The sequence below is a fragment of the Myotis nattereri genome (assembly GCF_964212035.1).
Source record: "Myotis nattereri genome assembly, chromosome: 10".
NCBI lineage: Eukaryota > Metazoa > Chordata > Mammalia > Chiroptera > Vespertilionidae > Myotis > Myotis nattereri.
Window position 1 is genome coordinate 22,052,799 of NC_138085.1, and position 15,956 is coordinate 22,068,754.

Consider the following 15,956-nt stretch of genomic DNA (forward strand, 5'->3'; position numbering starts at 1 on the left):
AACGCAGCGGATGCCTCGGTGTCTCAGGGACCTGACGTGGCCGGTGGCCAGGCCTCAGCGCTCGCCTCACCTTAGAGCAGCCTGGAAACCAGCACCAAGCCCAGCGACGCCCGTTCCTGACCCACCTTCCCTTGTTTCATCCTGCCCGCTTCTCACTAACGCAGGGGAGATCTGGATAGATTTTAGCCTGATTTCATGAGTAAAAGGCCTTCGTGAGATTAAAACTCAGCATGAAGGGTGGGCACACCGAGTCTCTTTTCTCAGCTGTTCTCCCAAAAACCAACAAGCCACAGCCTAGGCCAGGGGTGGGCAAACTTTTTGATTCGAGGGCCACAATGGGTTCTTAAACTGGACCGGAGGGCCGGAACAAAAGCATGGATGGAGTGTTTGTGTGAACTAATATAAATTCAAAGTAAACATCATTACATAAAAGGATACAGTTTTTTTTTTTAGTTTTATTCATTTCAAATGGGCCGGATCCGGCCCACGAGCCGTAGTTTGCCCACAGCTGGCCTAGGCTGATGGTGTCCTCTCTCATGCTGGCCCTTTCCCCCTACCATCCCCATCCTCCACCTAATGCCCAACCCACTGCAGCAGGAAGCAGCCCAGAGCACCCCCTGCCTCCAGGCTTCTGCTGCTGGCATGGCCCCCCTGCCGTGCGGTGGGCTCCAGGGAGTCAATGGAGCCAGACGGATCAAGGAGGCCCAGGGAAGAGGAGGGCGGGCTGTCTATAGTCAGAGGTGAGCGCCAGGGCGCGTCACCCCAGGGGCATGGGGATCTCTCCCCAGAGCCCTGCCTGGGGGGTTGTGTGTGGGCTCTACTTTCCCGCCTCCACATAAAGTGAACAAGAGTCATGTACACCACAAGCAGGAGAGCAAGTGGGCAAGGTCCTTCTCAAAGACTCAGACCCTGGGGACCAGGGTCACGTGCCCAGCCACTCCCTGGGCACTTGGAGACCCTCTGAGGGATGCAGGAACTGTGCCACAGCACGGCCACCCATTTGTTCCAAAAAAGGCAGTGTAACCTCTGCTCTCGCCCACAGTGCTCCAGGCCTGGGAAAGGGTGCGCAGGCCTATGAGGAGAACGTCTCCCCCGGTTCGTGAATCAAAGTTTCCATCTGCATTCGTTACTCGCTGTTAACTGCTTCTGCGACCCCTAGGACCCAGATGCAGGTCTGATGCCAAAACAGAGAAACCCCAGGATAAGTTCTGGAAGTCTGGGAGGCGGAATGGAGAGGCCAGATTCTGTGGAGACTGGGTTTGTGTGCATGTGTAAGTGCCAAGTTTCTGGAAAAGCCAGCTTCTCTAAATTCACTCATTTTTCTAGAATGGTAAAAAACCAAAAAACATTTTCATAAAAGACAGTGTGTGGAGCCAGCTAGAGGTCAAGACCAGATCACAACACCATCTGAGCTGAAAGACAGAGCCGCTGGGCGTTCCGCCTGCAGGGCCCGTGGGACGCTCCCCAGTTCCTTCTGTCACCACCACGGTGTACAGCTCCTTCTGCCAAACGCGGGTGTTATTAAGTCACCCCAGCTATGGACAGGACCTTCTTAAAATTAGGAGCGATAATAGCAGAGACCAAAGTAACTCCTCTCGCTCACAGCTCCATCCGGCACAACTGCCCAACAGGCAAGCGTCATTTTTAGGTCATTTTTCTTTGACATTTGGTTTTTTCATTATTAACTACATTTGATTTCTGGAGAGAAAAGATGTCGGGACTTTAATCCAAATTCAAAGCTCTTTAAAATGAAGAATGCTACTTCAAGAAAAATAAACACGTATAACTTTAACAGCCTTTCATTACTCTATGCATTAATTCCCGTAATCGCTTTAACGGTCCTTAAGGATGTAGAAGAGGACATTGAAAGCCACATGTGATGTTATTTTATGTGCCTCACTTGGTACAATGTGCTACTGTGTTCACAGCTTCTGTCATCTCACACTGGAAATAATAAACATGAGCAAGGAAATGTGATGATTCTGCACACTGTTTGCTACTGTAACTTAAGGGACTGCGCTTTGAAATGAAAGCAGGAAGGCCAGGTCCTATCAAAGAGGCTCACACAGCGGAGCCAGTTACAACGCATCTGCCGTCCTCATTCCTCTTCAAAAGGAAAGGGAAGGTCAGCGCACATTCAAGGAATAGTATCAAATATACAAACTCTTTTCAGACAGAATTCCTTTCTCTTGGAAACAGGGCATGTGAGAGATACAGGTAACAAATAGCTTTACATCAGAAAGTAAGAGATTAGGTACAAGTGATTCCAGGCCAGCTACACAATGCAGTCACAGGGCACTGTGAGAACATGTTACAAGCACTGAAAACTATAGAATTTGAACAAACAAGTCCTCTTGGTGAAATATTCGGCAGGTATTTACAGTTCAAAACAACAAAGGGCAAACAGTAAGGCATGAAATCTCTCTGGGCAGACCCGCTCTGACACATCCCTCTGTCCAGGTAGGTGCCCGGTGGTGGGACATACTCTGGCACTTGTGTTTTCTTGTGACTAATTTTTCATAATGTCATTCATTTGCAACGCAATTTGGCCACCAGGTACGCTATGCTCAGAAACAGCCACACAATCAGTAAATTGGGGCTCAGCGCTAACAGCGGGATGGAACAGAGGAGGCTGGGGTCTAGTCTTAAGTCTCGGATGGGCACCAGGCCGCTCAAGTTCTTCTGGGTGACTACCTCCCGTGTTCCAATGCTGTGAAAAGGAAAAGGTTTGGGAGAAAGGAAAAGAAAAAGGAAAAAGAAATAAGGAAATAAAGAGAGACACATGCAATGGATTTTACCAAAATTATGGGAAAAAGAGGAGAACCAAAAGATAAAATTTTTAAAAAGGGGATGAAACCACAACAGAAAAGGGTGTGACAGGAATACCAAAACAAAACCAGCAGTTACAAGAAAAAGGAGAGAAAGAGAAGTGGAAATAAGAAAAAGTACTGTAGTCTACCGAACACACACACGTAGGCGGGCGGAATGGTTTTCCATGTTCACGCTCTCAGCTGCCCACGCACATGCGGCCTGCCATGCGCTCACATGCTGCGAAGACACGGACCTCAAATAGCAAGCTGAGCATGAAGAACCATTGCGTGACCTTCCCACAGGTGCCTGAGCGGCGGGGCAGCTGAGCTTGCCCACACTGCCTCTTGATGAGCGGATCAAACAAAGACCACTTACCTCAACTGTCAACCGCAGGCGGAGCCCCCGCCAGTCAGGCTGAGCAGTGGCAGGCAAGAACTACTAGTGCTCCAGCTTTTCCAGTTACTGTCCCCAAGAATGGCATCCAAACCAGCTTCCCTGGAAATTTGGGTTCCCCGCTTTGGGTGCTCCAGGAGAAATGCCTGAGGTGAGAGGCAGCCAGAACCACAGGACTCTGGGACCATGTGCCCTATGCATGGCCACCAAGGTGGTGAGAGTGTCAGAGCCCACGGGCTGGGACACAGTGGCGGCCCCCGAGGACCCCCTGGGAGAGGGACGGGCCCGACGTCCTGGGCTTGCCCAGAGGAAGCGGAAGCCTGGCTGGCCCTGCTGGGATGTGCCGCTCTGACAGGGACACTTTTGGGGCTGCGGGCACTCGAGGATGGTCCCCTAGCCTGGGCAGTCGGGGCATCTCTGTGGCTATGTAGGAAGGCCCACTCTGAGGGCTGCAGCGGCACTGGAGGCAGAGGGACCACCAGCAATGTGCACATGTCTCCCCACCACCTGACCCAAGGCGTCCCCCGATAGCTTGAATATTTATGCCCCCCAATTGGGCAAATTTTGAGAGAGCTGGCTGTTCACATTTGTAGCATGGCACTGCCACTGCCCACCCTGGGCCTCCAGGAGGAGGTGCCCGCCCACTCCCCACCGCCCACGCCTGGCCTGCACGCTGTCCTCTCCCACCTGGTCCAATACAAGGGAGAAAGCAGGAGACCCGAAACCCACTCCTTCACTCGGGAGCATGGCCACTGCTGCCTGCTGCCTGCGCAGGGCTCTCAGCTGAGCCCAGGCCTGGCCACCACTGTAGCCAGAAACAGTGGCTGAGGACTCAGTCCCCTTGGGCTGGTAGTGTGCGCACACATCTTCCCACCTTAAAGCAAATGCGTGTGGCCAGAGCCCACGGTGCCACCAGGTCAGGGGGACAGGCAGCAGGTGCTGGTGCTGAGGATTCTGGGGTGAACGGAGGCAAAACAGGATGGAATTTTGTTTTTACTAACTTCTTAAATGATTATTATGGTAATATATGTGTTCACTGTAGAGATGTCAGAAAATTCAGAGAAACATCAACAAGAAACTTTAAGAAGACAAACATCATTGGAGGTGGGTGGGGTCTGAGAGAGGCAGGGAGGCCAGGGAATGGTGCCTGTCCCTCAGGAGGCCTTCCCCGCTCAGGACCTGGGGTCCTCACTGCAAGGAAAGAAAACAGGCCAACAGCAGTCGGGAGCGCCCAGAAGGGTGGCAGGAGTGGTAACACCCCCAGGGAGGGAGTCCAGCTGGTGTGGCAAGTCTGTCAGTTTGGTTTAAAGCCTTTCTAACCTAAGAAATCAACAGGAAAAATGTGGCTGGGAACACACAGAAGTATACTCACACATAATTTAAAGTGCTCAAACGGCCCTAGCAGTGTGGTTAGTCACATGCGTACTGAGGGGTTGTGGGTTTGATTTCTGGTCAAGGGCACATACCTGGGCTGCAGGTTAGATTCCTGGTCCTGGTGTGTGGGGAGGGGGGGTGGGAGGCAACCAGCAATGTGTCTCTCACATCAATGTTTCTCTCCCCGCCCCCTTTTACTCTCTAAAAATTAATGGAAAAAATACTCTTAGATGAAGATTAATAAAAAATAAGTAAAATAAAGTGCTCAAAACCATACACAGCTTAAATAGTCCATGACCTCATCAATTGGGTAAGTTATTCTATGCTAAAAATGATAAGGTCTATATTTATTTACCTGAAAAATGCTCACAAGGTAGTTAAATGAAAAAAGCAGGCTAAGCCCAACTGGCATGGCTCAGTGGTTGAGCGTCCACCTATGAACCAGTAGGTCATGGTTCAATTCCCAGTCAGGGCACATGCCTGGGTTGTCGTCTCGAGCCCCAGTGTGGGGCGTGCAGGAGGCAGCTGATCAATGATCCTCTCTCATCATTGATGTTTCTGTCTCTCTCTCCCTCTCCTTCCTCTCTGAAATCAATAGAAATATTTTAAAAAAATAATAAACAGCAGGCTAAAACAAAAGGTAGAATTGCACATATAATTGTATTTGTGTGTTTTGTTTTCTGTATTATTCAGGGGCTGGTTAACCAATGTGTGAATTAACTACACTCACACCTGCATGTATGCATGCATGTATGTAGGTAGGTATGTATGAAAGAATATGTACCAAATGTTAGCACTGTTACTTGTTAGTAGTAGGAATACGGAAATTTTTTTGGTGTGTGAACAACCCCTACTCTAACTTTCCTATAAGGAATACTGACTAATCACGTGACAGGAAGTAAACAGTGCTTCATGTGTTGTGAACTGTAACACTAGCTGTGCACCTGCAGGCCGCCGGCGGGCCCGTCCCTGTCTCTCGGGAGGCCACTCTCCCCCTGGCCTCCAGAGGCCTCTGTGCTCAGATGCAGCCAGGAGGAGTTCTTGTTTCACTGGCTAACACCGGGCAGAGGTCTACGTAGCGACTGCTCACCGGGCTCAGGCTGGTCTACCAAACGGTGTGTGCTCTGTGCCGCGGAGTCGGCTCCGACTGCCGGCGACCCCAGGGTGAGTGACGTCCTGAGCGTCCTGTGTCACGCCCTGCTCAGCACCTGCAGGCTCAGCCCACGGCTCCTTATGGAGCCGATCCTTCCCTTACTGGGCCTCCTCCTCCTGCTGCCTTCTGCTTCCTGGCATTACTGCTTTTCCAAGGAAGCCCGCCTCTCATGATGTGTTGGTTTAGTTGTTCTGCCTGCAGTGATGTTTCAGGCTTCACTTGCTCCTGAATGGACCTGCTCCTAATATTCGCCCCGACAACCGCAGGCACCCCCTCCACTGCTCCTGCTCCTTTGCTGGCTGAGGTCTGCATGTCAGCAGACTGGCCTCCCACCAGCTCTCAGGTGCCAGGACACAGATGTGGCTGGAAGCACCAGGACCCTGGGCCTGAGGCCTGAGCTGGTCAGGGACGGGCAGAGCCTCCAGCTTCCCGAGGCTCAGGGCAGGGAGGTGTGTTCTGAGATGGCAGAGGGGTGCAGAGGAGATTGGAAAGCAGAACAGGAACAGAACACTTTCACTTTTACAAGGTGCTGTGATCAAGAGGCAGGGCTCAGGCATGGCACTTGTGCATCGCTGTGAGAAGGTCAAAGGGCAGAAACATACAGAAAGGATAAGAGAATTGAACACTTTAAGGAACTCGGTGAGAGGACAGATGGCACAGACATTCGGTGGGAGTGACGGCTGGAGACGAGACTGACAGCATTGGGGACCTCAGCGAAGGAGACGGACCAGGTTTCTTATCCTTTCTTTGGTATGTGCGGTGCGCTCCCCGGCATCGGGGGGCAGCAGGCAGCCTTTAGTGCCAGTTTCACCCTGCAAACACGCTGCCGCCTCGGAATTTGAGCACCGTTAGGGCGAGGTCGCCACGGCCCGGGCAGGCAGGGGCTGCCATTACCACAGAGCACTCATCTGACACTTTGCTCAAAAAAGCAAACTGTGTCAACTGCCAGAGAAGCGGAGCAGACCAGTGCCACCTGCAGACAGCTCTTGTTGCTCACGTGAGCAAGGAGACATCCGATGCTGTGGCAGCAGGTGCATGCTGAGCACTCTGCTCTAACTCACACCCGCAGCAAGCAGGTGCTGGGATGCCATGGGCCAGAGGCCTTCCCTGGCTCCCCCTGACCCGAGCTGCGTCTCCCTGTGTCAGTGCAGTCCTGCTCTAAGCTGCTAGCTCGTTACATTCCCTTGGCTGAAAGGAGAGCGCTGTCTCCATTTGAGAGCGCCAGTAGTTTGACTTCGTAGACGCTAGTGTATTTTCCAAAGTCAAACCAGAGCATGGCGCTGGAGCGAGGGGGCTGTGCCGGGGAGCGGGGGCGGCAGCGGGCGCGGCAGGCACGCACTCACCTGCGCATGCACTCCAGGGCCTGGGTGAAGACCTGCGGGGCCATGCCGTGCTCGTGCTGCAGGATCAGGCACTGCTCCAGCGTCACCGACATGGCTGTGCGGTCCTTGGCGCTCTTGCAGCTGGTGAACCGGACCCCGTTAAGACGGCGGCAGATCTGCCCACAGGAAAACAAGCCACGCTTAGAGGGCGACTCTGCAGAACTAGAGGCCCCACATGGGACAGAGGCTCCAAGGCCCCAGCGAGGATGTGGCCACAGCTCCATCCCAGGCCCAGCCACTCCCTCTGCACCTGCTCCCCGTGATGGAGAAAGGCATTGCCATGGCACCTCCGCCCTCCAGCTGCCCTGGGGCACCTGCTCCCACAGGAGGCGCCTTCCCAGCCAGGCCCCCTCCCTTTCGGAGGTGACCCTCTGTCCGTGCCCTTCCAGCTAGTCTCTTCCAACTCCGACACCACCACCCCTCACCCTTGGGCACGGGCCCTCAGAGGACGCAGGAGGAGCAGCAAGGACCAGCTCCAGGAGGTCAGAGCAGCCAGAGGATGTCCAGCCCATCAGGGCTTTAGGCCTCTCTGGCTTCCTCTCCTCTCCTCTCCTCTCCCACACAGATGGGGGCCTGTTCAGAACACTGCCCGAGAGCCACCTGCTGACCACAGGCCCCAGGCCTTTCCCATCCTCCCCTTGCTTGGGGCCTGGTGCAGGACGAGGCCTATGTGCCTCCTCACGCATGAGGGGCTCCCAGGTAGGTCCCTCCGGGCTAGAAAAGGAACACTCAGGGCGTCCCTCGCCCCCCGGAAGGATGTATTGGGTCACTTCCTCTGCATCACTAGGTACCATTCTCGGGACACAGTCCCCAAATCCAGAAAGCCTTAAAACAGAAGGGTAAGTCTGTGGCAACCTCATTTGGCAGCACACTCAGATCTGAGCTCGTGTAAGCCCACTGACCATCTTTATTTATGCCACTTTGTATAAATAGTCATACTTCTTAGTGAAGCAACATTAATCACGTACGTGCACCATGTGACACGTGTATGCACCAACTGTATGCCATGTCACTTCTAAGATAAGGGCACCTGGGAATACCAGACCACCTGGCCACAGACTCCAGGCAAGGGTCCGTGACTGGGACCAGATACCGCATGTGAGAACAACAGTGGCATTGAAAGCGAAATCCTCCACGCTGGATGATGCTGGGCTTGTGACCCGCTGACTCCAGAAAGATCCCAGACTCCCTGCAGGGCTTCCCTGAGGGTGGCCCCAGACGGCTTCCCAGACCAGTAGAGCCCGAGCCACGGCCGCCCCTGGGAGGCACCAGCAGAGAGCACAGTGTGGTCTGATCACTGTGTCCAAGAAAAGACAGCAGGGAAAAGGTCAAACCACCAGCAAGAGGCAGGCTTCTTCTGAAAACAGACAGAACTTTTCAAAAGAAAGAAGACGGCCCTAAGTAGCCCCTGAGCCTGGTGAAGAAAGACTTCATTCGGATTTGTAAACGTGTAACTGACAAACCAGGGTAACGGTGGACACGCTCATTTAATTCACAAGCTGCAGAGTTCACGACCCAGACATGGCACAGCTGGAGTCCAGGGCTAATCGACGGAGTCCAGGGCTAATCTGGCGTCTGCAGGAAGGTGGGGCCAATGTGCACCTCTGTCCAGGAGGGCACAGTCTGAGTGCCAGGCTCGTCTCAGGGCCATCAGCCACCTGAGGCTCTGGCTGGCCCTGCCACCCGGAAGTGAGGGATTGGACCCGGCTGATGATATCCCCGAAGGCTGGCCAGGGAACCCCTGCTCACACACAAATGAAAATAAATAAGATCTATTCTAAGCCCTGGCCAGGTAGCTCAGCGCATTAGAGCATTGTCCTGATTGCAGGTTTGATCCCTAGTCAGGGCACATACAAGAGTCAACCAATGAATGCATAAATAAGTTGAACAGTAAATCAATGTTTCTTTCTCTCTCAAAAATCAATCAATCAATAAAATATTAAAAAATAAAAAGTGAAAGCTTTAAAAAAACAACAACAAACAACAAGACTCAGAAAAGGAGGCAGCTCTGGTCCTAGTGAAGAAGAAGGGCCCAGGACTCGACACTGCTGCCCCCACCCGTCTGTCCCCCATGGGACGCCAGGTGGACGAGAACTGACGCCTGAGGGTCCCTCAGGCCCTCCCACCTAGGAGCCCTGCTTCTGGGCCAGGACCTCTGATGGGAACAGAAGATATGGGCTGGGTGGCCTGCGTTCTGGACCTGGCACAGGGATGGCCGAGCACTGCTCTGGGCGGTAGTTCTTCTACTACCTAGCAAGAGAAAAAGAGTCACGGTTCCCACACACGGTGGGGCAGCTCTCTGTACCCACCCTGTCTGCAAAGCTGTGGGGCACCCCCAACTGCTCCTGGGGCTCTCCACCAGGGCAGTGGTGCCTCTGGGGCCACCTGTGAGTCCCAGTGACCACCAGGCCCCAGGGCTGCGCGGGGAGTGTGGCGGGATGAACGGCTGGACTGCAAGCACCAGGTGCACAGGACACCCCGAGGGCACGTCTGAAGGGCTCAGTGCTTGGGAAAGAGGAGATCTGAGCTACACATGCGACAAACAGTGTGTGAAGACCGGGAAGGTCACCACGGTCTCCTCTGGGCCTATCGGGGCACACAGAGGCAGCGGGTTCAGCTGCTATTGGCTGCGCAGGCTTCTGAGGGTGAGGACTCACGTCAGCCTGGCCATCACCTGCCCGGGGACAGGTTCTGGATCAAGCTTATCAGAATCCAGGCAGCCGGAAAGGAATGACCTCTCAGGCAACTCCCAGGATCTGCGAGTTTGGGGACACCGCAGTGTCTTTCTCCCGTGTCCTAGGGGAACCCACGCGCTCCGCTCCTGCCCGCTGGGCGTGCTGTCCCTGTGGCGGTTGCCACGGCAGCAGGAGCAGCGCGACGCCCTCTCTCTGTGGGGCGCACCTCAGCAGCTTGCCAGAGGATGTCCACGTTCTTGTTCTTCCTGGCATGGACGTTCTGGCCCAGGAACCGCAGCAGCTCCGGCAGGCACGTCTGGCTCCGAGAGCGAGGCAAGCCTAGAAGGAGGAGGCGTTGGGAGCTGGTGTCACACCTGAGCACAGCCCAGGGAGCCGTGAGGCTCAGAAACGGCAAAATGAAGTTTCTGGCTGAAGCTGGAAGCTGAGTGTGACTTCAGCAAGAACGCAGGGTGTATGGGGGCCTGGACCCGGCTACCTGTGGGGAGAACGCAATGCCTTTCACCGCCATTCAGTTCACCTGCAAGGCACTCGCTCGCTTCAGCCCCTTTCAGCTCCCCCAGGGCCCAAGGCAGACACAGAGCCACCAGGGCAGGAGGGGAGGGAGGGCAGAGGCGACCCACCCAGTCTGCACACCCTCCCCCAGGGAGGGAGGACACTGGGCAGTGGCCTCAACCACTGAGAGGGCTTGGCTATCACTGGGGATGTGGGGCGGGCACCTCCAGCAGGTGGACCTGGAGTGGCCCAGGCAGGGTCACCCCCTCCAGCAGCTCCCTCTGCCACCATGACATCTCCAGGTGCTTCCGGGACCCCTCAGACCAAGGACCAGTCAGACTGCCACCTCCCCTGATAAACTTGGGATGTTCAGACATGGGGATCATCAGAGAAAAAGAGGACTCTCCAGGCCATGGGTAAGGAGAATAGCATGGTGCCTAAGTCCCCAAATCAAAACCAAATACGTGCAATTCTGGGGCCTAGCAGCACATACAGTGTCCAGCACAAGACCTCGACCTGGTGGACACGGGACCCTCTGCTAATTACCCCACACTCCTGATCTGTGCTCAGCGCCGGCCGGTCAGAGGCCCCACCCGGGGAGGCTCATGCCCACGTGGTTTTGCTCCTGTAGCCGCGCCCGCCTTGGCCTCATCACCGGGCCACCTTAACATCTCCTGGGGCCTTGCATCACTGGAAACTGGCCGCCCCCAAAATGTCCAGCACAGAACTCCCCCTTCCTGCCCACAGTGCTTGCAAGTGACTAGGAGGGGTGGCAGAGCCCTGTGTGACGCGGGTGGGGGTGGGGAGAGGTCAGAAAGGGGCACCTGAGCCCTGGGCAGTCCTCTGGGTGGGCAGGCAGCCTGAGCGGTGGAAGGGCTGCCGCAGGGGCAGGGAGCAGGCGGGCAGCACAGAAAGGCCAGGAAGTACACCCAAGGTGACACAAGACAATCAGTGGGACCTACCACATGTGAGGAAATACTTACAATCCTCAGGCAACACTTCCTTAAACTGCTCGAAGTAGGAATTTAGCCGCACCAAACTCTCCATGTTGATAACTTCTTGTAACGACGTGTCGCCAAACCTTCGGGGGTCACAGGGAGGCTGTTAGCGGCTGATGCCGCCCTCCTCCCCCAGCGCCCAATCGCGTTCAAGCTAACGCAATGCAAACACTTACTGAGCACACCCTATTCTGAGCACCTCGGCTCCCAGGCTAAGGCTGTCCCCTCTGCCTTGGTGACAAGTCTAAACACATTTCACCAGCAGGAGCCATGCACCACTGGTTACAGGCATGTCCCAGAGGCTATGAGAACTCCAGGTGTACAGCCCTCCCCCGGCGGCACACCTGAGACCTCACAGTGCTGGCCCGGCGGGAGTCCCGCCCTCCCATCCCTCATGGACTCAGGAGAGGGGACAGCAGGAGGGCGATGGCTGGGGAGTGAGGACGGGTCCCTCACTTGGTGTGAGGTGCGCTCTGTCTCCGAATGACCTCGCTCAATTGGACTGTGTGGAGACTAGCTCTCCTTACCATGCGGCTCACCCTGTCCACTTTGCAGGCAGCCAAGACATGCCAGAGGCTCAAGGGCAAGGCAGAAAAGACCAGCACAGGAAGGTGCAAAGCGGTCACAGAGACACGCAGGCTGCAACTCCAAGGCCCGGACCAGGCCCGCTCCACCTTTCCCTGCAGAGGGGTCTCCTGCACAGTAGCCTCTTCATGGTCCAGGTTCTTGCTCAGAGGCAGGACCCTCCTGTGGGCCCACCACAGCCTGTCTACCTGAGGACCAGGCTGGCTTTCCCTCTGGGCAGCAGCTGGGCTTGTCTATGAGCTGAGGGGAGAGTGTCCCAGGAGCAAAGCAAAAACCCTGGACTCACCCCACCGCCACGTCCTCCTCCACCAGCCCCCGCTCACTGCGATGTGGCCCTGCTCTCGCGGAGGCAGCGGGAACGGAGCTGCCCCACACAGGAGACGCAGTTCTCCCCAGCCGGCCACCTCCCTGCCGCCGTGATGCTCCCTCTCTCCCTGCATGGCTCCTCCACCTGCCAACCTTCGAGGGCTCCGAGCCCTGCTCCTGGCTCCTGGGCCAGTGTCCCACCCACTGTGACGGAAAAGCCTGGCTGTCACTATCCCGCTGTCCCTCTTTCTCTCACACTTGCCCAGCTGCGGGCCCAGCCTTCTGTCACACTGCGAAATCTCCATCCACACGACCCTGTCTGCCTCGGACTCGACTCTCTCCAACAACCTCCTCAGCACACTTGTCCCCTACTGTCGTCCAGGACATGGCCAGAAAGTCATCGACTTAAAAGGTAAGCCTGACTGTGTCCTGCCCTAATGTTCTTCCATGTCTCCCCGCAGCCACACCACATGTGCCAAATGGAGTGACCATACACCTACGGGTTGATGGATCATTTAAAAGCCCAGTAGGAATATGGCTGATCATCCTGGAGACCAAATGCCCTTACTGAGAGTTAAGAGACCTTTTCATTCTAACGTACACACGCCACATGATGGGACAGAAAGCAGGGAAGATTTTCATGTACTAGTGAAAGGTCATGACAGGTTGCACACACCCAATCCCTCCTCCTCTGCAGACACACATACATGTACACACACCTGCAACATGGCTCTTCCCTGCTGCCTGGCAGGTGACCCTGCAGGCAGTTGACAAGGCATAAGCCTTTAGGACCCAGGTGACCCTCTGCATGGCACACAGGCCCTCTAACCTCGCCACTGCCTGTCTTCCTGGGACCTGGGCCTCTGGCCCCAGGAGTTTCTCCCTGCCTGCCTTGCTCAGGCTCCTGGACCTGGGATGCCAGGTCTCTCCTCTGCCTCTTCATTTGACCAAAGGAAGGTGGCTCATGCCGCTCCTGGTGGCCAAAGGAAGGAAGGAGGACCAAGTCCATCCAGCATCCAGAGCCTGAAGAGGGCTGAGTCCACATTCTACATCATCTCTATGTCTGCCCCAGCTCCCCGTCCCGAGGGCTGCACACGCACCTCTCGGCCAGCGTCTGCTGCTCGTTGATGCCCACGTTGAAGAGGACGGGCTGCACCCGAAGCAGCATGCCGCTCTGGATCTCCCGGGGCAGGGTGTCAAACAGGGGGCCCGGCAGAGGGATCCGCACGTTAAACCCGTCCCTAGGAAATGGGAGAGGAGGGGTGAGGCTTGTGACGGGGGAGAAGGGAGAGCAGGCATGGGAGACGAGGAAGACCAAGCTCTCTGCAACACGGAGTATGGGCTGGCCATCTGGCTCAGTGACTCCCAAACTGCTGGTGTGAACCTTTAGAGGATGAAATTAACGTAGAGGGCTATAGTAAGCATTTTAAAAAAATCTATGTCTCTATTGATTTTAGAAAGAGGAGCAGGGAGAGGGAGAGAGAGAGAAACATCGATGTGAGAAGGAAACATTGATCGGTTGCCTCCCACACACGCCCCTATTGGGGATCTACCCTGCAACCTGAGTAAGTGCCCTGATTGGGAATCTAACCAACAACCCTTTGGTGCACAGAATGATGCTCAACCCACTGAGCTACACCAGTTGAGGCTGTGATAAGCACTTTTAACTGAATGAAACAATAAAACGAAAGTTAAGATTACATGGCAGGGACACAGGCCAAGATGGCAATGTAGGTAAATGCAGAACTTGCATCCTCTCACAACCACATCAGAATTACACCTAAACTAAAGAACAACCATCATTCAGAAGCACCTGAAATCTAGCTGAATGGAAGTCCTACAACTAGGAATTCAAGAAGCTACATGGAGACTGGTCCAAGGGGCAGAGATGTGGACCAGGCTGGTCCCACACCCACATGTGGCATATAAAAATCAAGAGGAATATCTCAGTTGTGGACATCCCCCCTGCAGAGTGAGGCACCATATCTGAGTCTCCACCAACCTGGTTAAGGCTACTTGCCCTGCCCTGGTGATTCCCTGAGACCCCACCCGCACCCTACTTGCAGGCCCACACAAGCTGCTTCCAATGGGTTTTCCATAAAACTGACCTATCTTGCCTCATGCTTCGGACTTTCCTAAAATCTCTCAAACAAGCAGCATCTGGCCTCTATGTACCCTGTACCTCTTGCTAAGTGGCCCCAGGCCCAGCACTAGTGGTAGCCAGCCTTGATTCATAGTTTGGCTTCTTCTGGGCATCTCCAAGCCCAGCACAAGTAGCAGCCATTTGCAGATCATTCTGTAGCTTATACCAGATGATAAAAGGCAGAGCCCACCTTCCAAGAGGCCCGAGACAATGCACCCAGTGGTCAGCTTCAGACCATGCCAATTACAATGTGGGCACCTCCATAAGCAACACACTCAAGGGGCAGACTTGGAGAGCACCAAAACCCCACTGAAGCAAGTCCTGCTCCATAGGAATGTCTCCTGCACAGCAGCTCTTCTACTATAGTCACAGTTGGTCCTCACAGCCAAATGGCCTTGGGGTCAATCCCTCCCAGTGATGCCAACAGCAATCAAAGCTCAACTACAGCAAGACTGTGCACACAGCCCACACAGGGACACACCTGGAATTCCTGGCTTGGATGACTGGAGAGGCTGTGCCACTGGGCCCTACAGGACACCTAATACACAAGGTCACTCTACTAAGTCCAGGAGACAGAGAAGCTTTACCTAATACATAGAAACAAGCATAGGGAAGCACTGGAAGCAGCTGGCCTTGGTTCACAGCTTGGCCTCCCCTGGGCACCTCTAAGCCCAGCACAAGTGATAGACATCTGCAGATGACTTTGTGGCCCTGGAAAGAACAGCAGCAGTTGACCTTGGCCTGCACTTCCCAGGAAGCCCAACAAGAGACAATGGACACAGTGGACAGCTTCAAACCACATTGAAGCACCACCACCTAACCACCTCCACAAACAATATACTCAAGGGGTGGACTGCGCGGGCAACGGAGCCCCGCTGAAGTAAGTCCTGCTCTGTGGGGGTGGGCCCTACACTGCTGATCCTCCACAGTGGACAGAGGTTGGTAGTTGGTGGTTGCAGCCAGTCCTTGAAGCTGATCAGGTGGGGGTAAATCCCTCCCATTGACTTACCAACAGCAATCAAGGCTCAACTACAAGAGAAAGCTGTACAGCCCACATGGGAGGGGCAGTGCACACCTCAAGTGCCCAGCTTGGGTGATCAGGGAGGCTGTGCCACTGGACCCTATAGGACACCTATTATATTAGGCCACTCTAGCAAGCCTAGGAGACGTAGTAGCTCTACCTAGTACACAGAAATGAACACAAGGAGGTTGCCAAAATGAGATAAACATGTCCCAAATGAAAGAACAGCACTCCAGAAAAAGAACTAAACAAAATGAACATAAGCAATCTATTAGCGTCAGAGTTCCAAAGACTGGTTATAAGGATGCTCAAGGAACTTACTGAGAACCTCAACAGCATATAAAAGGACCAGTCAGAAATGAAGGCTGCCCTACCCTAAAATGAAGAATAATTTATAGGGAATTAACAGTAGATGAAGTTGAGAATAAAATCAGTGATTTGGAATATAAGGAAGCAAAAAACATCCAAAGAGAAGAGTAAAAAGAATGCAAAAAAAATGAAGATAGTGTAAGGAGCCTCTGGAACAACTTCAAGCGTACCAATATTTATATCCTGGGGGTGCCACAAGGAGAAGAGAAAGGAACTGAAAATCTATCTGAAAA

At 54.3% G+C, this 15,956-nt stretch overlaps 1 protein-coding gene across 1 annotated transcript in view; it reads right to left on the bottom strand.

Moving 5' to 3' along the window:
* Positions 1-460: 460 nt before the first annotated feature.
* The window catches only part of INPP4A (inositol polyphosphate-4-phosphatase type I A), a 115,680-nt gene continuing 100,184 nt past the window's right edge, over positions 461-15,956 (bottom strand). The window contains exons 21-25 of the mRNA XM_081100669.1: positions 13,291-13,431; positions 11,285-11,382; positions 10,015-10,127; positions 7,075-7,229; positions 461-2,710 (exon numbers count right to left, since the gene is read on the bottom strand). Coding sequence (XP_080956795.1) covers positions 2,530-2,710; positions 7,075-7,229; positions 10,015-10,127; positions 11,285-11,382; positions 13,291-13,431 — 688 coding nt within the window. The 3' untranslated portion in view covers positions 461-2,529. The remainder of the gene's footprint in view (positions 2,711-7,074; positions 7,230-10,014; positions 10,128-11,284; positions 11,383-13,290; positions 13,432-15,956) is intronic.